The 24,397-nt window shown below is 37.8% G+C and overlaps 2 protein-coding genes across 2 annotated transcripts; one reads left to right on the forward strand and one right to left on the reverse strand.

Moving 5' to 3' along the window:
• Positions 1-1,666: 1,666 nt before the first annotated feature.
• Positions 1,667-12,540, forward strand: pacsin1a (protein kinase C and casein kinase substrate in neurons 1a). Its single transcript, XM_053317564.1, has 9 exons — positions 1,667-1,726; positions 4,901-5,057; positions 5,239-5,474; positions 7,661-7,816; positions 8,283-8,458; positions 10,201-10,321; positions 10,424-10,530; positions 11,244-11,440; positions 12,208-12,540. Exons 1-9 carry the CDS (start codon positions 1,667-1,669, stop codon positions 12,315-12,317), a joined length of 1,320 nt encoding a protein of 439 aa, XP_053173539.1. The 3' UTR covers positions 12,318-12,540.
• A 3,899-nt stretch (positions 12,541-16,439) lies between these two features.
• LOC128357765 (SAM pointed domain-containing Ets transcription factor-like) lies at positions 16,440-20,262 on the reverse strand. The gene is made up of 5 exons (XM_053318135.1): positions 19,845-20,262; positions 18,153-18,350; positions 17,963-18,007; positions 17,734-17,871; positions 16,440-16,618 (listed from the first exon to the last, which is right to left on the reverse strand). Exons 1-5 carry the CDS (start codon positions 20,260-20,262, stop codon positions 16,440-16,442), a joined length of 978 nt encoding a protein of 325 aa, XP_053174110.1.
• Positions 20,263-24,397: the final 4,135 nt, after the last annotated feature.

Genomic DNA, 24,397 nt, shown 5'->3' on the forward strand with positions numbered 1-24,397 from the left:
TTTGAAATAGGCATCTGAAAGCCACGACTGTTCAGAGACCCACAGACTGGTGTGATGGCCGGTGACAGTAGCCTTTGATAAAAATACAGCTTGGCTAAATCAGTCAGAGCTGTGTATTAGCACTGAACTGACTGTTTTCCAGCTGAAACTAGGGGCTATCACACAGCTTACAAACGCTCCCCTGATAACACTTTTATGGGCAGACCCCCTCGTGAAAAAAACAGAGTGTGTTGCAGGTGTTATTGAAAAGACTAAAAATACTTTCCCCTTGTAAATTGACCTTGTAGTTTTAATGCCTTTCTTTTCCTCATAAGAACAAGTGTGCTGTTATATTTGTGTAAAAGGAAAGTGAGGTCAGGCCTTTTGCAGAAAGTCATTTTTCATGACTCATTCCAGGAAGTGATTTACACTTGACTGCAGAAGGAGGTTGAAGGCTTAAACAGCGGTGGAGGGCACTGTTAGGATTTGAACAAAATATTCAGTGTGATGCAGCAGACTGCAGAGTGCAGACTCAGTTTATAATCTGAAATGATCACAAATTATCCTTCATCTGTTCGTCACAGAGCGCTGACCTCTATCCGCAGTATAGCACGCTAAGCTAGCGTCAGGATACAGTAGGAATCGAGCAATTATACCATGCTCTTGATAACATTTGTGCAATCTTATCGTTTTAATTAAGAGCTATAATAAAGTTATATTGTTGGGCCGTGCGTAGGGTTAGATAATGATCACAGTCAACTGCATTTAATTATAAAGACCAACAAACCAAGTCAGGGCATGAACACTGTCGACAGAGCCTCATTATTATTAGATACATACAATATATGGCCTTGTCATATTGGCTGCTTCAGTGCAATGAAGAGCTCTCTGTCCAGGGAAAGGCATTAGTCATGTGGGCAAAATGGATTAGGCTTCAAACAGAGTTCAATACCAATATAGAATCTAACAGTCTCTTCTGTTTTATCCTTGGTGGTAAGATATCGACCAGATGTCAAACAAATAAATATAAATCACCCTAAATGTTGGAGGAAATCCAGCAGCTACTGTTTTTCAGGAGGGTTAACAAAGTAGTTGGTAATTAAAGCACATCATTAAAGGACATTTATAGGTTGTTTCAGTGTGTTTGTTTGTTTGTAATTCTATTATAGGGTTGCACAATTCTGCACACAAGGTACGTTTCTGGGATGCTGAACTCTGTGTGTAAGCGTCTGTTATTTAACTGTCTCTCAGATGAAATGTGTCAGAAGAATGAGGGTATGCATTGTGGAAGGATTCAGGGTCAGAGTCGTATGATGGCAGTGAATCTTTTCTAGGACACAGCGATATACTGTAAGATGTCCCCTCTTGGTCCTTAGGGGCATGGTGCTGTATGCATGGCGGAGGAAACTATTTTTATCTCATTATTATGATGGTCTCAAATAGAAACCCTCACACTGAAAGGTCTCCTACAGTTGCTGGGGAAAATTGCCACATTGCTTCTCTGCAGTGTTTTATTTCTAATGTCCGCTCGTGCGCTCCATTGTACAGCTTTGCTTCTGTATTGTTGTGTAAGGTTGCTGTCTCACATTGTCCTTTTCTGCTGTTTGTCTCTTTCAGTGCATGAGGAACCCAGCTCTGCTGCAGAGGACAGGTTTAGTCATTAGAGTGCTTTGCCACATCCAGGAAAATGTCTGGCTCCTACGATGAAACTGCGGGTGCTGACGACACCATGGACAGCTTCTGGGAGGTACGGACATGACATCATATCTGTTTTGATGCAGATTCAACCAGCAAACCAACAACAACTTTACCCTTTCATTGTCTTTGTATTGATTTGACCCCTAAAGTCCAACAGAGGCTTAAAGTAAATTACTCTCAGAAGTTGTAATCATGCTGTTTGATACCTATCAAGGGTCACCTATCATGATCTGACGCATAACAGCACGCATAAAAACCTGATTTAAGCATGGCTTTATTATTTTAATTAAGAGCTTTTTATATGTGACCTCATTAGAAGTTCCTCCACTTCATGACGGTTGGACACTTGGAGCCTTAAAAAAGGAAGAAATTATGTTTGTGATTATTAAAAAGCAAAGAAAAATGAAGAGTAATCATCTAAACAAACACTCTTACATTATTCTCATTTCCCTAATACATTTTTAAGTGTCAGTTTTCTCTTAGTAAGAATGGTTAAGTCCCTCCAGGAAACATTTTGATTGACTGAAATACAAAAGACTAAATCATGAGCTACAAAGTCAAATAAGTTTGACTTCTGTGGACTTAAATGATTTGGACTTACTTATATTCATAGCGTTTCCCTTTATTACTTTAACTATTTAGACAAGCATGTATTGTGTATATATATATATATATATATATATATATATATATATATATATATTATATGTATATAAACGATTAAGATGGACATGTGGTAAGATAATAGTATTAATTCGTATTACTCACACGCTCCAAATATGAACCTCCATCACACATCATTTCTTTTCTTGTTTCACCTCAGTTTAAATGTTCTTTTTGAAGCAAGAGAGCATAAAATAAAACATTAAAACAACGCAATTTTAAAAACAATGAGACTTTTCTTTTTAGCACATAGATATAGATAGCATATAGATATAAACATATTTATATAAAAAATGTATTAGATAGTAGATTGTGTGATGACAGGCCACTTCACTACATACAAACAACATACAAGTCCTGTCCATCCCCACTTGTGCTGAAATGCAGCGTGTGTGTCTGTGTTTGTGTGTGTGAGCACTTTTAACCCAACAAATTAGCGTTAATGAATTCCCTCAGTACAAAGTCTTCTTTGTATCATGGCTCTGAGCCATGGAGGCACAGACAAAGAGCCTCAGTCATCAGCCGCTCTGAGGCGGCCTTTCACCACATGCACCTGCTTATAGCATCTGTATACTAGCAAAACAGCTCGGGTCAGCTCAGAGTTTAAAAATGCCAGAAAAACACTTTACTCTCAAGTTTTGTAATGAAACATTGATGCTTCATGCATCTGGGACAGAAAGAGTAAGCATACTTTGTTGAATTTCTGTGCAAATACAAGAGCTCAGGTGTGTTTTCATATGTGGAACCGGTTCACCAGTGTGTTGTTGGTGGTGTGACTTGGCAAACAGACCAAAACTCATACCGTCATGCACCTGTCTCACAGCCTCCCTGCAGCTCTCTCATCTCAAACAGTAGCTACACATGCGTGCTCATGTTAGGACCAATCAGAGTGCAGCTGTGCAGCCAGCTAACATGTCAGACAGTCTCCTCATGATGCTGTATGTATGACTATATGTATTTACAGCATATACACACACAATCTGTAGTTGATTTTTAGATATATATATATATATATATATATATATATATATATATGAATATTAGTATATTAGTCTTCACCTCATCTTCTATCCCTACGAATCCCTCTGCCTGCATTACACCACTCAAGAGGATTAAAGCAGTCACAGTTTGCACACACACACACACATACACACACAAACACACACACACACACACAAATGCAAACCCATGTCATTGCATAACTACACATGCAAAGGCACGAGCAACCCCCCCTTACACTACCCTCCCTTACACTACCCTCCCTTCATCATGCAGCATGAGCTCACGCCCCCTGCAGGCACTTTAAAGGCGGAGCCATGTTTCCTGGCACTGTTTTTTTTTAAGGCAGTCTTATTTAAGGTGGTTTGATCTAAAAGCAGAGGCAGTAAAAGAATTTTGATGAAATGGATAACAATAAAACGCAGCTTACTGTGATGGCTGCAGCTATTTGCAGATATAAGAAGATATGATACTGTAGCATATCATCTATTGTTATTATTGAATATATTTAGACTATATTAGGAGATATATTTCAACATTGGTCCAAACCAGCCAACCTATAAATTCACACATGCAACATGCATAATCAATGCATAATAAACATATGCTTTGCAATGAAAACCCAACAAAGTAAAGTTAATGTTTATGTGTTAGCTACATGGAGATGGGGTTATCATTTGTAAATGTCCATTTTAGTTCCTACTCTCTTTGAATCTTGTGGGTTAACAGGCTTTGAGGAAATGTGACCTCTTTTTGCTTGTTGGTTTTTTGAGGATCTGTTTTTTTTGTGTTTTTTTTTTTACAAAATTAAACATGGGAAAACATTTTTGTAATTCAGTGAGGTGATTCGTGTTAAAACCATTCATCAGTTGAGAGCAAAACATAAAATTGTTTTTCATGTTAACTATAAAGACATTTATATTTGTTGTCAATTTTTTGTTACGTATAAAATGATTAAAATACACAAATATCATTATCTCTAATATTATGTTTCTGTATGAAACTACAAGAAATGAACTCATAATGTCATAATGTTCTTGTTTGTTTTTTGTTTTGTTTTTTTAGTGAGAGCAATAATCTGCTAACAACTACATGTAGCATTCAGACAAAAACTTTTAGTGATGAATAAATCATAATTTAGTCACAGATCTAAAATGTAGAATTATAATTTTGTTATTATGTTCATTTTAGCTCTAAACCCTTTAATGTTTAGTTTTAACAAAGTAGTCTAAAATTTGACTTTGATTTAACCAATTCCAATGAAAAATGCCCTTGGTGAGATACTGAAGTAGTCATTATGTAAATGATACAATCCGTCATAATATAATAGAATCAAAATGACTCCCTTGGGCATCTTGTCCATTTAGCTTGAATTGTGTAATTTGCTCAAACAACTACGTTTAATATTCTACCAACACATCATCACTCACATTCATTCACATCAGATTGATACAGATATACAGAAATACACTTCAAAACTTTGTTTCTTAACATTTCAATGTAGACATGCATGTTGTAGTTTTTCTTTTGTGATATATGTATCTTTGTCTTGTATTCTCAGGTGGGAAACTACAAGCGTGCTGTCAAGAGATTCGATGATGGCCATCGGCTCTGCAATGACCTTATGGGCTGCCTGCAGGAACGTGCCAAGATAGAAAAAGCCTACGGTGACCAGCTGACTGCCTGGTCCAAGAGGTGGAGACAGCTCATTGAGAAAGGTCAGTTTTTGGAAAGGGGTCAATAAAACAAATAGCTGAACAAATGAATGTACTTTACACAGTCTTTCAGTTTGCTAATGCTCCGTTTACACAGTTTGATGTTTGGTTACTGGTAATATTTGTCCAAGTTTGATTTCACTGAATTATTCATCTGGAATGAATCTTTTTGTTTGACTTGCAGGCCCACAGTACGGCTCTGTGGAGAGAGCCTGGTTGGCTGTGATGACCGAAGCAGAGAAGGTGAGTGAGCTGCACCAAGATGTGAAGAACAACCTGACGAACGATGACGTTGAGAAAGTGAAGAACTGGCAGAAGGAAGCATATCACAAGCAGATGATTGGCGGTTTCAAGGAGGCCAAGGAGGCGGAGGAAGGCTTCAAGAAGGCTCAGAAACCGTGGGCCAAAAAGCTCAAGGAGGTGAGAGGATAGCAATTGAATCGTCATGGGTGACATTAGTGTAATAGAGTGGATTGGATTCTATAAATGATTATTATTAGTCTTTATTAAACAAGAACGATGCACCAAAAACATTAATCTCAAAATGAGAAGAAATGATTTATTCCAGATTAAGCTGTTACCTAATTTCCATCTGCAGTCTCTGAGCAGGTACACACAGAACAATCACCAGACACGAAACACATTCATTTAAATGCAACCCTATTACATCATCTCTATCACACTGTAACAGTTATACTGACAAATCTACAAGCACATTCATTAATTAAACACATTAATGTTGGCTGAGTATCCGATTTGTTTTGCACCAGGGGAAAAAAGAATGAAAGTCTGTTTGAGTTTTAAACTCTGCTGGAAGCAAATTCCAATGTTTGATGGTCGTAAATGAAAATTCAGACTTTGTGAAAGCACTCTCCCGCAGAGGAGAAGCAGAACTGTGAGTTATCCTAAATACCTATTGAAATTTTGGAGACAGAATGAGATTTTCAAAACTAACGCTGATTTAATGATTTCTTATTAAAAATGTTTACCTAAATATTTAAACTCATTAGCATTTTGGATTATTTGAGCTGAACACTAAGCTGTGGAAACACGGTTTGCTTTTGTTTATTAGCTAAACATTACATTGAAGTTACGATGAGTCACACAGTCAATTAGCAACTTTATGAAGCGGTAATAAGAGCCTAGCAACCACTTGTTCATTATCTATCCCATGTGTGTATACAACTGTGTCATCAGCACACATCTGAATATCCACATCCTCGCAAACACATTTCATTGCTAAATGTATTGAATGTATAAATGAGCTGCTTTGTTATTCGCCCTGGTTTACATCATCTATTTTTGAAATTGAGGTGTTGCATTGTAATCCCTCCACAGTGATCTCTTTTTTTAAAACTTTCAACCATTAAAAAAATAAATACAGGCAGCAGAAATGAAAGAAAGTGCTGGCTGTTCAAGTAGTTGTTTAACATTTTATTGATTAAACCAGAACTCTGATGTTATGTTTCAGTGTCTGAATTTCAGAGAGGTAGGCTGTAGAGACCACTCCTGGAGCTGCTCCATGACACTCGAAGAGGCACATTTTCTCATTCACAGCTTCATTAGCATGTCATATTTCAAAACAAAACTCCATGAGGCAACAGAGTTAGTCACAAATTACTTGTCATTGGACCAAAACTCCATTTCCATGTTTATAGAGACGTGTTGTAGATATTGACTCATCTGCTCAAAATTAGTACTTAAGCACACAGGTCAGGTTTGTTTTGACTATCTAAGCATTCATTTTATCTTTGGTTAGCACCTGTTCAATTGTTTTCACCTCACATGTATGGCATCCTTCTTTCAGCACAAACTCAGCTATATTTTGACCATTTTGTCAATTCAACAAAGTATAAAGCTACGGAGAATCTAACTTACATTAAGATGACACATGAAACTGACAAATATTGTATGGTCATCTCTGAAAATAGTACTATGGAACAGTTCAAGACTGTAGAAGCTATTCATACACATAAATACAGCAAAACAAAAGCTAGAAATAAAGCTATAATGCAATTTACAGTACATAAAAGTGATTTTATCCCAATTCATTTTTGTTCCTTTTCCATTGGACTTTTATTCATGCCACTTTGAAACATCTACAGATATAAAATAGAGAAAGATGTCGTGTGAAATCCCAGTGTCAGCACCTTTACCTGGTTTTCTAAGCTTGCCTCTGCATAATAAAGTTATCTTACAATAAACAAAAATTGCTCAGTATACAACACTGAATTTCATGGAATGGCAGCTGGCCCTAAATGATGTTGGAGAGCTTGCACTAAGACTTCAGTAGATCGAGATCAAACTGTGTTACGTGGTGAACATGAAGTCCTTTCTTAAAAAATGAAAATGGAGATACACAAATCACTATCCATGACTATACTGCCACAAGTAGAAAGTCTTTGTGACACTATATTCAGTTTATTCTTGCATGCTAAATAGCAAAAAATGGCTGTGATAATATTTATGTAGATGTATTGATCCCTTTTAAAATGGTGTATCCTGTCTGGACAAGGTCAAGGCCACTTTGAGATGAGTAGATGTGATCTGTTTAAATCAGATCATGTGTCTGAGATACTGAGGATGCCTGTGTTTGGAACGTGCAGATGGAGACCGCCAAGAAATCATACCACATGGCCTGCAAGGAGGAGAAGCTGGCTGTAGCCCGAGAGGCCAACGGCAAGACTGAGGCTTCTGTTACTCCAGACCAGCAGAAGAAACTCCACGAGAAAGTGGACAAATGCAAACAGGATTCGCAGAAGGTGAGAAAAAAAGACAAATAGAGAGCTCTAACTGATTTTTTGTTTAAGTGTAAAACAATAAAATAAATCAAAATCAGTATAAAACAATTTAAGAATACATTTGGTAGTTCAGGAGATTATCTTATGTTAACAGTACATTGATGACCTGGATTTTACATGGCTGTTGATCAGGCTAATTGATCAGGCTTCTGATATATTACTATTTAAATGAGCAGTTTAAGATGTTATGTTGTGATAGATATATGCTAGATGAAGAAAAAAGTGCCTTTGTATTTGATTATAAGTACAGATATGTTGCTGTATAACATAGTCACAACACCATGATATACAGTAGAACCAGGACCATTGAGGTTTTATAGCAGTATACACATTTTAGATCAATATGTATGCAGTTTATCATCAGTTATAAAAGCAGTGTTAGCAAAGAGGCTTCAGCTGTCAGTATGTCCTCTGATCTCTGTCCCAGGCTAAAGAGAAGTATGAGAAGTCTCTGGAGGAGCTGAACAAGTGCACTCCGCAGTACATGGAGTGCATGGAGCAGGTGTTTGACCAGTGCCAGCAGCATGAAGTCAAGAGGCTGACCTTCCTCAAGGAGGCCTTGCTGGACATCAAACGCCATCTTAACCTCACTGAGAACCAAAGGTCAGTCAGGCTAAAGGAACCAGTTTTATTAATCTGATGAGAGTCAAACACAAAAATCCTGATATATACAGTGTCTCCAAGGTTTTTGATGTATTGTGATTCAATTTTTGGACATTGATCGATCTCATTTTGGTGAAGGGTTAGGGTGCAGATGTGGTAAATGCAAATCATTTCAGTTTTTAGTGAATGTATCACTGTTACATAAACCATCTCTGTATGTTTCTTGCTACATCATCAAGTCTTACCTCTATGCAGTTTAGTTAATATAGCTTTTAATTTTTTTACACTTTTGCTTACAATCAAAAATAATCAAATTGTAAATGCATTAAATTTGATAGATTAGTTTGATTCGGTGTGTCACATTCAGTACAGTTCACATCAGATTCATTAATCTCAACACACTTCTCAGCCAGGCATGCACTTCTCATTAGAGTCCAGACTCACAAAACTAATTAACTGATGATTCAGTCAATGACGTTTCTGCCAAAATGAATTTTGTTCCAAGTGAATGTTTGTCATATTCGGAGCCGTTTTTAACCTTGTGTTAAAACAAAGCAGGGACGCATGATAAAGTGATTTTCAGGCTCTTTAACCAAACCTGCCATCTTTGTTTGGTGATAATTAAAACTCCTTGTGGTTTAGAGGATTTCACTGTAGTTCATCCCCATTGGTTTCATAATTCACGTTTGATTTGTGTCATTTCGCCTTAGGCACTGCTATAAAAACGCAATAGCTCAGTTTGGAAAGAAACGTATTTTGTCGGATTTCATTGTGCCCCATATGAAATAAGACTGGACACACTTAAGGATTATGATTTCATTTTATTCAGCACTGTCTTTCCTCCTCAATCAAGTAAATCATTTTTGTCATAAAACCAAGCAAAATATATTTATTTGCATGAAAGCAAACAAAACAGATGCTTTATTTATATGAGTCTGTATACTTTTAGGACCTTTGAATTGCAGCAGTGAGTTTTCTTGTAAACTACAGTATCACCAGATTCCATTTATACCACAACACATTCAACATATCAGACATGTGCTGTAATTGTACATTATTTTCTGCAATGATAATGACTCATAGAAAAGCCTACTGAAGATAAAAGCACAAATTCACACTCAGAAACTGAAAAAGGTCTCTCATAGTCACAGTCATTATCACAAAGGCCAAAAAATCTATTTTTCCACTTTGCTGTAACAACTGTCTTCTCACAGTAAATTCAGTTTAGGTGCCCTGTGAGATTGTTTTGGCTTTAATTTAAATATGCACAAATCAAATATACTTAAATACACTTCTTCAATGCATACATTTATTTTGTAAATGTTCCAACTTTTGGGGAAAAACACATGGACTGTATGTAGAAGAGATTTTCAGAGTAGATCAGAAAGAAACCTAGTCATATTGGTTCATCCTGTATTTTAGGTTATAAAACTGCAAGGTGAATGTGTCCTTTTTAATCTAATTACCCATTGCAGTGATCTGGGAAAACAGTGGCGACGTAAACAATAATATCCTTGTATAAGCCTGAGATTATTCAGGCCAAACCCTTCAGCCATTGAGGGCTCCAACTTCAGTAGAAAAACTCGGGGAGACACTTTAGTTGTGTCATGACCCAACGTTGGATCTCTCTCAAGCCAGAGTTTGAACTACTCTATAGGCTCTGCTGCCAAATTGGCATCATCTTCATGCAATTCCCTTCTGGTGTTTCATCATCACTATTTGTTCCATTTTCCTCTCCTCAGCTATTCCACAATATACAGAGAACTGGAGCGCACGGTCCTGGGTGCAAACACACAAGAGGACTTGAAGTGGTTCAGCAACAACCACGGCCCTGGGATGCATATGAACTGGCCTGCGTTTGAGGTACGACGATCATATCTTCATACAAGAACATAGAAATATATTTTCCCTTGAGTTCTAATTTTTATTCTGCTTTCATTTGCTTCTTTTCATTATTTTCACCAGGAATACAACCCAGATCAGGCCAGTGCTCCTCCAAAGAAGAAGAAACCAGACGGAGCCCCACCCACCCCGAGCACCGACCATGTGGCTCCACCTGGTGACCGTAGCAGGTTAGTTCAGGACATTCATCATTTAAAACGCCCCAATCAATCACATTTAAATACACCCTGTTTAACTTTTAATTCAGTGTTATCTTTCAATTGTATGAAGGACTTATATTTATTTTCATGTCATTTTCATTAAAGGAGATGATACTCCATATTTTTGTTCTTGAGAACAAATCCAATGAAGAGACCAAAACCAACAACATGTTAGTCTGCCTCTCTGTACTCTGACACTCTGTACTCTCTGACTTTTCTTCTCAGTCTGTGGCTCTCATTGGTTTCTGCCAAAGACATAAAGGTTTAAAGCCCAATCAAGAATATACTTTCAATTTTTTAAGGCTACATCATTTCCTTAGACAGCTGGGTAGTGTAGTCTTTAGTAAATGTTACTCTGGAGTAAAGATGCATTTTTTGACTATTTTTGTCTGCACATTTGGTGCCCTAGGGAGTATTTTTTGCAGAAGGATGGTGGATGCATTATCAATTCAGAGTAAACTACAGTGACACTGTTCAATGTATATAAGGTGCATGTCACCGTGTACAATGTTGTGGCTCATTGATGTGTTTCAAACCATTTTTTGGACCAGAATGAAGGTCTTTTTTTTATGGTATTTGTTAACAATAAGAAAAATATAGAATATCACAAGTCATATTCTTTGTCTTCAGTTTTGGGGTCACTTCATCATCAAATCTCACCCTGAATTATTTCTCTCCTCCAGCGTGAGCAGCTATGAAAAGAACCAAGCTTACTCAACTGAGTGGTCTGATGATGAGCAGCCCGCTACATACTCTGGCAATGAAAACGGTGGAAATGGGAACTCATTTGAAGATGATTCTAGCACTGGGAAAGGGGTCCGCGTGCGAGCTCTCTATGACTATGAAGGCCAGGAACAGGATGAACTCACCTTCAAAGCAGGTAATTATCAGTGACTAGAAGACATACTAAAGGTACATACAGATACAAACAGATCATTTTGTCTACCATCATGCAGTTTAGCTCATATGTACTCATGATACACATACTGTAGATTACACATGAACTTGCTAATGTATGAAAGGCCAGGGACGCCATCTGCAGTAGTTTTAGGACAAGAAGACAAGCTGAGGCATGAGAGGTGGTCCGAAATCAACAACTTGGTCCTTATTTCTAGTCTAAAGCTTCCCTTCCTCTATAGAAGATAGCAGTGGTTAGTCAATAATAGCCACATGGAAAACAAATTACAGGCGCTTGCCACCAATTAACACAAGCTCCTTGGGAAATGCTCCGAAAGAGTCCTCATAGTGACATGACTGAAAATTTAGAGACAAGCTTTACACAGAAAATAATTAATGAGGAAGCCACAGCTGTGCAAGTCAATCTTACCATCCACACCCAGATGCTATTTTTAACTAAACAATTAGCTGAAATTTAAGGTATTTTTTAAAAATTAATATCAAGGACATGATTACACCTTGGTGGCATTATTCTCACACTCACTTATTCTCATAGCTACCTTTTAAATGACAGCATGGTACTGTACCTCAGTATTTCTAAAATACTGACAACAATATAAAATCTAGAGAGCATTGTATGTAGATCAGCAGAAATGTGGAGCAGTACTGAAAGATATTTTCATTTTAGATTTATATTGACTACTTGACACAAGACCACATGTTGATTAAGGAGTGATGTCTCTTTCACAGGTGATGAACTGACCAAGACTGAGGATGAAGATGAGCAAGGCTGGTGTAGAGGTCGTTTGGACACCGGCCGAGAGGGACTGTACCCGGCCAATTATGTTGAGCCAATCTAGTCACGTTACTGGACAAGGACACGCCATTGGAGACAGCTTGAACTGTCCCGTCCAATTGCACCGCACATAGCCAGAGACTTAAGAGCAACACATCCCTTGCCCAACAGATGCGCCAAGCAGTCTTGCCTAAATAAAAACTTAGTAACCTAAAAGACAATATATCAGTATAATATATTTTATCCAGCATTTGGGGTGGGTGGACTTACACATTTAAAAACAGGAGCAGCAGTTATTCCAGTATAAACACACTCAACTATAACATCAAAACAGTGCAGGAACACATTGCTTCTCTGTGTAGCTGTATTTAGTGTATAATGCAGTGAAAATGGGAAGGTAATATAATCAGTTATACCCATTCGACAAAGACGAGCTTCTCTAACCTGCATTGTGTATATACAGTGTGATGCCATTTTTGTGTAGCATTTTTAATGCTGTGTGTGATCAGTCATCATTCTTACATTGGGAATGCTGTGTAGTGTTAAAAGACAGACAGTATCCTCTTTTTTTTTTTTTTGTGATTTGGTCCAACCTCTTATCCAGTGTGTGCAGTGCTATGTGTTTTTAACTGTTTCTGAACTTGCATAGCAGCATGCGCTATGCAACAACTTGCATTCCCTGAATCCTGCAGCCTTGTTATGGCTACAACTTGATGCAACACTTCAACTACAAATGCAGAGTTCACTTTTTAGCATCACATGCTTCTGGACATGCACGTGCTTCTGTTTTCATGAGAAGAAGCTTGTTGATGAACTGATTTTATGTTTATGTTTGTTTTCTTTTAACATTTGATTTTTTTTTTCTTTGCATCACAAATTTGACAATATCATCTTCATGCAATCCATGGAAAGGATATAGAGTTTCGACAGAAGCTTTCATTCTTGGTTCAGTAATTCAAGTCTCATTTTAATCCACTACTGCTAAAGAGAAACACCGGTGATACATTCCCTCAGAGCGAAGCCGGATCCAGTCATCTTCTTGAGGTTGCCACTGCAGTATAAGTGGAGGGTTTTGAACAATGCCTATGCCGGGCACTTTTCTTCCAGAGCGAGGGGCCAATGGAGGCATGCCGATGCGTTACTGTGCTACAGACTGTCGTCTGAAGATCAAAGCCTCTCCAACAGGACATGAATGTACTAGTGTTTGGGCTTGGAAGAAGGCATGTTCTCTAAACATGGTTCTCCACTGTCATTTAAAGCCCTACCTAGCAAAAAGCACTAGTTATGTGGCCCGTTTCCCTGCTGAGCCAAAGAATGACCCAATACCATCAACTATCCATTTTCTCTCCATGCAATAACTTCACATATCACATGTGAAACAGCTTCAGTGAAGATCAACTTGTAGCTGCCTCCCAGTCCACCCAAACTTCATTTGTCTGCAAAACACTGCGCAACGACACAGGGAATACATTTGTCACCAGTGCTGCACTGCATGTAAGATGACTCTTACACAGTGCATTGCATGGTTATTTTTAAATCTTTAACTTGCTCCATAGAACTTAAATTTATAGCAGTCATCAGATGTTAATTAGTTATCTTGCTACGAGTTGCACCTAAATCTCTGATGAAATGATTAGATGGGAGAGAGGCTTTTTATAACTTAGTTGTCCTGAAGTTTTTAAAAATTTCACTGGACCAACAGCAGTCAGATGTGTTTAGCTCTGTGTCTGGAACAGGATTTGACAGGTTTGGGTCTCACACATGAGGAGAAACACATCACCAGCTCACAAGTTGTGTCTTAGAGTAAAGCTGTCCAGCATAGCAAAAAGGACTCCTATCATCAAACTGTCCCATATCCTCAATGCACGTATGAGCACACACACACATACACACGTACACACGCACGCACACAAACATATGCACGCATTAAACATAGGATATACACGATACACACAAACACACAACATTACCAGGTTAATATTTTGGGGAAAACATCTTCATCATCCAGTGTGTATGAGCTGTGTAAATGTAACAGAAAAAAATGTTTTAAAAAAATTCAAGTGATTGACTATTAAGACAAAATGTAGTGTTATACATGTAAATGTGTTTCATTAAAATAACAGTAATGGAAAACATATTAAGTAATAGGTACCATATTGTATGAATTTCATTGCAATGGAATTGTCAGTGTATCATAAAAGCGTGACGTTATCCCACGCTGTCAGATTTGTATATGATGATGTAATTTAAAGATTATATTCTATTGTAACTGTACAACTGTGTTGAGTTGAAAATGAGACCTAACCACGTTGAGGCAGTAAAAAGGTGTACATGTAAATGCTTTTTTATGTTGATGATCTCTTCCTTATGCACACAGGGGACAGCAGCTCATGTTGTGGAAACCCTACCGTATATTAGCGGTCTAGAAGATGTATGTTCATAGTTAGTGATGTACTTTTATCTCCTAACTGGTGTAGTGCCTGTTCATCTTGATGTAACAAGAAGTTCATTTAAATATGCATAAAGATGATTATGATCACAGATAATAATGATGATAGTGATGAAAAATCTGAATCAAATTTGTTGTGATGGTGTCAATATTGCGATATTGGTTTGAAAGGGAAACAAGTTTGTTGAAAAAAATAAGTGTCTGTGTGTGTTTTTTGCATATGGAGTGTGTGTGATTTTGTGTTATTTGTAAGCATTTTCCTTAAGCTTATAGAGGGAGATGACACACTTGGTAATAATTAATTGCTTTATTGTAGATCCTGAATACAAACCCAAATTCAGAAATGAAAGGAGAATCTATTAAGGCAGTTTTAATAAAATATTCACTTGTTTTGGCATTGCTCTGCAACTTATAGCCTAAATGTTCTAGACACGGAAATAGAGAGAACATGAAATGTCAATGTAAAGAAAAAGAGAATTTAAAGGAATGGTTTTGAAATATGCTTATTCACGGTCTTTCCACCAGTTAGATTAGAAAATTGAGCCCACTGTGATGTCTGTATGGTAAAATTGTAGCTGGAGCATGGAAAAAGCTAACCTGGCTCTGTCTAACAGTAACTAAATCTGCCAACCAGCACCTCTAAAACGCACTAATTAAACTGTTAATTAAAATAAAAACAACAATTAGGTGTTTAACAGGGGATGTTGGACTATTTTTTGTGCGACAACAGTTGCCAGGTAACCAGCAGAAATGCCAAAAAGTCGCAATAATTGACGAGCCATCTTTGCGTCATTTGATGCTTCTATGACACTCTGCAGGCATCAGATTTGAAACACCAACACCACAGAACTAACACAGGTCAGTCCTGTTGTTCTTTGTATTTACTGCTGCTAGTTGAATGTAATAAATGAATTTAAAAAAAGAGAAATATAGTAGAGCAAGATGAAACTAAGAGCATCTATTTCCACGGTAAATCATCTACTGAGTGTCTGATGGTTCTGTATTTCTTTAAAAAGGTAAACACTGTTTTATTTCTCTCATTCACTGCTTTGTTCTCTCTACTGCCACTCCCTCTCCTAACTCAACCACCACGCTGTCTCTCTCTCTCTCTCTCTGCAGAGAAAACAGGTTTGGTCACTGGGTCCACATTTGATTCTCCAAAATTCAAACAAGGTCTGAGTAGGGAAGTCAAGACAGTTTGACGCACCTCATGCTTTCGGTTCATGTTTAAACATTTAAAACAATAGGCGTACTGTACTTCATAATTTGGGTATCAGGTGTTTTCAGTGTGTTTGGGCCTTTAGAAGTGCTTGCATTGACAGATTTTTTTTGCATTTGTGGAGACCCATATTTAACCTTTATATTCTAAGTTAAACTCATTGGCTACATGTTTACCATACAGCCAATACAGACGGTGACAGCGGTAGCAATCTTCTCATCTAAATCTCGATAAGACAACAAATGAGCAAATCCCAATATGAAAAAATATTCCTTGAAGCACAAACCACAAATGCATTTCAAATATGAGTGCTAAAGACAAACAATAAAATAAAATCCAGTTTTAAGAATTAAGAGTGAGATTGATAGGCAGGAGTGCATGTTTCAGTAGGCAGTCTTTACATTTGAAAAGAAACATCAATGAACGAGCTTCAGAGTTCATATCACTTGTTATCACTGTATGTCCAGCATATCTTTGGTTGCCCCTCAGCTCATTCACCTCTGATTGGCTGATCTTCATCATACAGGGTTGACAAACTGGTAGACCAGCCTGCGTGATACGTCAGGCTTTCTGATGATGCCCTTCTTGTAGTACTGACGTATAGAGCGACTCAATTTGTCATAGTTCATGGCCGGGCGGTTCTTCCTGATGCCCCATAGCCTGGCCACGTGAGCTGAGTCTTCTATTTTGAAAATTCCTTTGGACAGAAAAAACAAAAATGAGTCAGTAGGGATTTGGAGGTGAACAAGAGTCCACAGCCAGCGGCTCTGTGAAGCTGTAGGTAAAGCAGCACTTTGAGCTGAATGCTAATGTCAGCATATGCCAACTTGCTCACATAGATAGCTCTAACATATCATCCATGGTTTACCATGTTCATCTTGGTTTAGTTATTTAACATGCTAACATTTGCAAAATAGCACTAAACACAAAGTACAAGAGACTGATGGGAAATGTATTAGTTCTGCAGGTATTTAATCAAACCAATTTTTTGGACAACTCAAAATTCAGGCCCTAATTATAGCATTCGATCATTCGAGGATCACCAAAATGGTTACAATTCATCCTGAGTGTGACATGAATGCCAATGCTAAATGTCATGTCAGTCCATACAATATTTGATGCCATACCTAAAGCCATGACCCTAAAAATCCATTATGTATTTATGTGTTATGTGTAAAATATTTGTAGTTCTACAGAAAGGTTATGTGTGGGATTATTTCTTGCCCAGCCACAGTGATTTATAATGTGTTTTAGAGGTGCTGGAATTCCCTTTTGAACAAAGCTAGGCTTGCTTTTTGCCCTGTTTCCCGTCTCCAGTCACGCTAAGCTGTGCTAATCAGCTGCTGGCTATAAAGTGTGATATCGATCTTCTCTAACTCCCAGCAAGAACAAGAATGATCAATTTTCCCAAATGTCATATTTCTCCTTCAACTGCCATTTAACTGGGAAAAAGAAACATTATACAATTATACAATTCTCAGAGGACTGCTAATGGCTCATTTGTTCACTTCTGATGTTCCTGGATATCATTTAAAATATGCCAACAACCTATTACTCAAAATTCTGACTGAATTAGATAAGATTACAGGCTTTTTTCACAACAGATATTTTGACTTGAGTAGAAAACGCACAGGTGTTACTAATAACATTATTGGGTCTGTGACATTCAGGTGTCCCTGTAAATCATGACTGACTGTGAGCCAGCATGCATTTCAGTGCCAGGACCCTGAAAGTGAAGTAGCTGTCTGGAGTGCCAAACTGCCGTCCAGTTTCTCTCCCCACAACTGTCTGTAAGTTCTTTCATTTCCTTACCTTTCTCTTTGTTGAGCCAGCGGATGCAGCGGCTGTAATTATGAGGCTTGAGGAGCAGCTCTCGGAGGAACTGCCACAGGTGGATGGGCTGGGTGGGGTATTTACACATCACTTCTGACCAGGAATCATCATCAGCTGCTGATATAGGGGACATTTCAGAGACCAGATGTCAATTTTTTGACTCAACTGTGACTCAATTTTTTGGTTCTTGTTCTAACCGAGAACTTACCAGATTTTCCATCCTCTGGTGGGGAGCGGTCCTTCATTGATGCAGCTGAAGAAACAGACCAAAAAAAAATCAACCTCAGCAGTTTATACCACACTGAATACAAACAGCCATATATTTGCTCTTGGTCAATTTGCTAACATTACAGCAGAATCGATTTAGGCTTATTTCCTGGTGTCCCTCTTGTTCTTACCAGATCTCCAGATGTCCAAATGTGCATACAGCATGTCTCCAAACTGCGAAGAGCGTTGTCTGAAGTCTGCTTCTGACATGGAGCACAGATCCCTCCCACTCAGTTCCTGAAACATTGTGCTGACCTGCGGCAGCTTGTACAGGTGCTCAGTCCACAGCAGCCACTTCTGAACATGCACACAGCTCCAGTCTAAGGGGTCTAAAGAGGAAACAAGGATATAAAGTATTTTCCTTCACACAACCTTTCCACATGTGAGCTTTTAATTTTCAGATACTGAAAATATGTCAACCATCAGAGTATAAATAATGACTAAACAGAAACATGACATCAGTTAAAAAGGTAATCAACATTTTTTTGTCAGGATGAAGCTCTTGTTCGACTCTGAATTACATGCAGTTATTTTTATCATAATTCTCTACCATCCATTAGCGCTCTTACTCATTCTACCACACGATTGTCATAGTTTTGGTGCATATCTTAATACAAATTCATTTAAAAAAAATGTTTTAGGATAATGGCTACAAATAATAAATATATCACTTGAAAAAAATCTGACAAAGCTTGCACCGAATTGGCTTAGGTGACAGTGTGACTAATTATTAATCAAAACCAGAACACAAAAGCAAAACCTAAAACTACTGTTGACAGATTTGAGTCACCATTATGTTCATATCAAGTGGGAGTATGTATCTCATTATGGGCTTGGAGACTACAATTTTAAAGAGAGAGCCTGCATTAAACACTGGGTACGTGGAGTTGAATGTGTAAAGGCATTTTTTAACAAAGCAGGCGGTGTCTAAAAATAATAATCAGAATAAATGTCAGCATGCAAACATGATCACAGTGGCAATGCTAACATGCAGGTATAATGTGTTCATCTTCTTAGTTAAGTGTGGTAACATGCTAATATTTGATAACCGGGAAAGCTGAGGCTGTTGGTAATGTCATTAGTTTGGCAGGTATTTAGTCACCAATGCCTACAATCTAATGATGGCACTGGATAAAACTAAAAATAATTTGCTAAAATGATGACAATGCATCAAAATTTCCAACCAAATTTCATGGCAATCTATGCAATAATGCTTTGGTTATTTCAGTCAGGACCAAAGTTGTGGGCCGTCATTGCCATCCAACATGCTATTTATGGGAATGTAGGATCCAGCATTTGTGGGTCTTATGACTCACAGTTGGGACAAAAGATCAGGATGCTTCAGCTTCTGCTGCATCAATTCAGACAATTCCTTTTTAATCGGTGTCTATAGCAATCCTGCCACATTGTGGAAGTGCAAAGCTTAAATCATCATAGTACTTTTAGTTATGTTATTGTGATATAACATGATTTATAAACCTTAAATAATGTATGTCTCCTCATATTAATAATAATAATCTTAATATGCATTAGGTACGAAGTTTGCTTTGACACAGTAAAAGTAAGCACAGTATATGGTTTCTAGGCTCTATAGACTCTGTTCATGAGAGGTGCAGAAAATCTTCTGTCAACAGAAGAGTTTGCACAAGGTGGGCAGAGCCTGAGATGCTCACCAGGTGTCAGTTGTGTGAGCGTGGATGTTTAAGTGAGTGCAAACAAACAAATGATGGCTTTTTTTTTAACTACAAGCTCTGTCAATGCTATCTGCAGCAGGTTTTTAAATATTTAAATGCCTGCTCTAATGTGACATTAAACAGTCGTACCTGATGCAATGTTGAGTAGCCTGCAAGCCGTGTCGACATCCTTCAGCACTTCTCCCACCACCATAGACTGGACCTGCTCCAGACAACGCTCCTCCACTTGACCCTGCATCTCACAGGGGGGTTCCTGGGGTTGGCTGGGCACAGGCGGGCTTGGCTCTGGAGTCCTGGTGGTAGGAGCAGCAGGAACAGGGGACTGTGTCATCTTCAGCACCCAGGGGTTCTCCTCTATAGTTAATCTGTCATAACAGGGGAGATAGACCCCAGGCCAGCCGAGCTCGGGGATTCCTAACAAACTGCGGGGTGGTTTTATATCCTCTGTCTTGTCCAGCCAGGCCATCCTGGTGTCAGTGTGGGGATGACTGATGTAGAGTGGCGAGGGTGCGGTGAAGCCCATGCGTTCACAGCCTGGACTCCCCATGCTCAGGGTTGTTTTAACACTGAAAAAAGGAAAGCACTGTGTTCACAAAATGTTGTCATTGGTGTCATAACAGATTTACACCCTTCGTGACTTTTTCCTTATGGTGAGACAAAGTGGTATTGATGCTGCTCTGAAACCATACCCAAATGCCCAATATTTAAACAGTAGCAATCCTAAAGTAAACTTGACATTTGTTCTATGATATTTACTTTGCTGGAACTAACTTTGAAATATGGAGTCTGTCATTCCAGCTTCTGTCAACTGGAGCCTTTGTGTCAGTTAAATCCCCCTTTTGTCTTTGTTTGTCTTTCGATGTGTTTTAATGTAATTCAAATGTCAAGCTCCATATATTTAATCCAAAATCCATAAGAAGCCATGTTTAGATGTTGGCATTAATCTCGAAAAATATTTTGGTATACTGTGTGAAACTCTCACCTATTGTTATCAACATTATTCAACAATATCTGAATCTAATCTCCTCCACCTTTCAGCTCATGAGTGCAGATAAGAAAAAAGAAGCTCAAAGCCTTTCTTTGAAACTCTGGCTATCAAGTAAAAACTAAATGTGTTTGTCCAATTTAATTTCAAAATATTGTAGTTGGCTAGCATCAAAAGCAACACCCAATGCCTTTAATATCAAGCACATCAGATCTGCAGGATGGATCACAAATTAATTGCAAAAGGAAGCTTGATAAAGGGTGGGACAGGTATAATATGTGGATAAAGGATAAGTAATTCAGGTGGAACATTCATCATAGTATGAGTAAGAGAACAGCTCACGCGGTTGGGAGTGGTGCTGTGTGCCACTATTTCATTTGACAAATGGATGAAAACTTAAACTATACGTTTCAACGGGCAATAACCAAACTAAAAAGACTTTGTACTTATTTAATGCATGATGTATTTCCAGCTTTCCACTTAGACTCTAGCCAGGGCAGAATATATGACACAGAACAAAAGACTGAAGCAGACTTCACTATAGGCTAATGAATAATGATCTGCATCCACAGCCGCACTCAGACTCTATTCACTCTGAATACATTATGCTCAATAATATACACAGGCGACCTTTTGTTAACCACTGAGTATAAAGTACTGTCCTGAAGTAAACTGATCATGTGACCTCACTCCAGTATAAAACACTGTCAAAACAATGGAACATTGTGCGAGGTGGTGTGCTAAGAAACAAGGCAGTTCTTAGAAGCTGGGTAACTGTTAGACTCCAGTGAAAAACATACAATCTATTCAGTTAAACAGATATAACTGAAGGAAGTAAATTAGTGAAGCAAGGCTAAGATAACAGTAATGGCTCTGGAAGCTGTTGCCAATTGTCACGTGTTTTCCACATTTCCATTTTTGAAAATGAAATGTCAGTGTAGCTGTACGCTTTCTCTTTTTGTGTACAATGAGGCAAGATTATAGTAGAACAAGGTAGCCACAAATTTACCCCTCTGGTTGTCTTCCTGTCAACCATGCAACTTTTGTCCTCCTGGGTCAAAGTTGACCTGGTTTGGTTTGACTGTTTATAAAGCATAAGGTATAAATCATCACCCAATTCTGTGTTAGACCCCTTTAGCATACATCATTCCAACTTATAACCACTGGTTTTACACATGTTTTTGTAATTTATGGTCAATAGGTCTCAAAGTATACCTCAATGTTTTAGTTAATGCCTGTTGTCCTTGGGTTAATTGTGAGGATTTTAACAAACATCATAGGGGAAAAATTCAAAAAGCAGTCATAGAAGAAAGGTCTAGATGTCTGGACACATGGTCCATGTCTCTACTATTATTTCCTTGCCCCTAGGCATTAGCAGTTCAAGTTTGGCAGCAATAAAAAACTTGCTCTTCTAGATTATCCTTTCTCTCTGGAACAGATGTCTTTTCTGTGTGTGTGTGTATGTGAAGATTCTGTGCTGCTCAAATGAAAGCAGCATGCTCGTAAAAAAAAATAATACCTGAGCACAAAGTCTGTTATTTGTAGACTTAATACGTCGTCAGATAGCAGCCAAACTGATATGAGAGGTATTTAATTGATATGAAAAGCTTTGGTCATTCATGGCTCACTGCATTCCACTTTTCTCTGGACAAAAGGACAGGTGTTTGATAACACACCGTAATGAGTTGTTCCATTTATATTCTCTTAAAAGTCTTTGTGTGCATCTGGCTGTGGCAATATAAATGTGTGTGCATGTGTGCATGTGTGTGTGTGTGTGAGAGAGAGAGAGTGTGTGTGTTTCAGTGTGCAGGGTTGTGGTAAAAAAACAAAAAAACAAAAAAAAAACAAGGATGAGACTCTACAGGTAAAGGTAGTACTTCTTAATTTGCGATTTTTTCATGCTAAATAATATTCATTAAATCAGCTCAATCAGTGTTTTCACGGGGCTCTTGATAAAATACTTGATAATATTCAATTTGCTATCCATCCAAATTAAATACTCATCAGAAAATTAAACAATTGAAATAAAACTGTACTTTAAAGTCAGTTCTTGTTGGTCTCTGAATTGAACTGTCTACATTCCCATTTTAACATATTATAAATAAATAAAATAATATAAAAACAAATACAAACAGAAAGTCACTTAATGAAGGTCCACTCAACCTTTTCTTAAATCATAACTGTTGTGTTTATCCTGTTTGGTTCTTTTTTTAATTTTTCAATCTGTGTTGTACATTAAAATACTTCCTATAATCAAATTATTTTAGCAGTCCTACAGTTTAATTTTTTTTTACTGTCCAGCACTGTGTTTGGAAAAGTGTTATAATTATTACACAATTTATTATAGCAGTATAGTATATAAGTGTATAAGTGACAGTGACAGTAATCTAATCACTTCTAATCACTGTAATGGTAATAGTAATTTGCAGTGGAAGTAATAGGAGTTGAAAGATAAATACATTGCAGTCATAACATAACAGTAGTGCACTTAACAGCAAGAGTAGTAATAGTAGTAGCAGGAGTAATGGCATAATGGCGGTAATGGACAATAGATAGTAGAAAGTACATTTACTGAAGTTCTCTATGTACTCTACTACAATTTAAAGGTACTGTTCTTGAGTATTTCCATTGTAATGCTACTTTACACTTGAAATAATAATGGAAGAATCAATGCAAGTGCAATCATTTTAGTGTATATGTGGCAATGTTTAAGATGTATAGACTAAATAAAAATGTCAACATGAATTACTACATTATATGGGTTATTGATATATAAATATATATTATGATTAACATAACATTATTGTATTGTATAAGCTAAAGTAAAACTTTAAAAGCAAGACTTTGTTGTGGAGTATTCTTAAATGATGGTATTGCTTAATTGAGGTACCTCTTCCACTTCTGGTAGAACAGGTTGCAGTGGTAGTAGCAGATATTATCATGTGAGAGTAGTATAATAGTAGCAGTAGAAGTATTTTGAGTCTTATTATGAACTGTCTGCAGTCTTACCTTGTCAGTGACTGAAAAAAAAAAGGATTTCAGGATTTCAGTAGAGTTGTTGTTGAGGCCTTTCCTCAGCTCGGCCTGGCTCCTCTCCCTAACCGTCCCGCTGTCTCAGTTTCAGTGTAGACTAATGTTGAGATCCACTGGAGTTTGAAACTCATTTGCCCTCATGTGAGGATGTTCTGTACATCTGGTTTTGTCTCCTACCCTGTACTCAGAGCTGGAACCCCTGATGTCCACTTCAAACACGAGGACACCTTGTTTGACTCCTTGCTCAAGTAGCAAGAGTTAGACTTATTTGAAACACAATGCCTTTGTGACATATCAATTCTGAAAGAAAGGGTGTGACTCAATGAGGGAGGTTGCTAAGTGCCTACTTAATAATGACTTAGGGCAGTATTCATATGGAGAGTTCCTTCAGTAAACAAACCCAGTGAGTCTTAGCCTGAGGAGAAGCTAAGTGCACCTATAGAGTTTTTTTAAATGAGCATTTTAAGAAGGAGGGCAGTTTTCAAACTTTGTGGAAAATACAAAACTACAGAAGCCAAAGCATTGGTGAAATTAAATGTTATCTAATCTAATCCAAGGTAATATAAGGTCAAAGGTCACCATTATGTGTGACAGGTGAGGAATATTTATGCTGATTTTGGTCTACAGGTCAGTCCGAGAAATGCTGCAGACTGGAGGAGCTGGG

This window comes from Scomber japonicus, chromosome 4 (genome assembly GCF_027409825.1).
Source record: "Scomber japonicus isolate fScoJap1 chromosome 4, fScoJap1.pri, whole genome shotgun sequence".
NCBI lineage: Eukaryota > Metazoa > Chordata > Actinopteri > Scombriformes > Scombridae > Scomber > Scomber japonicus.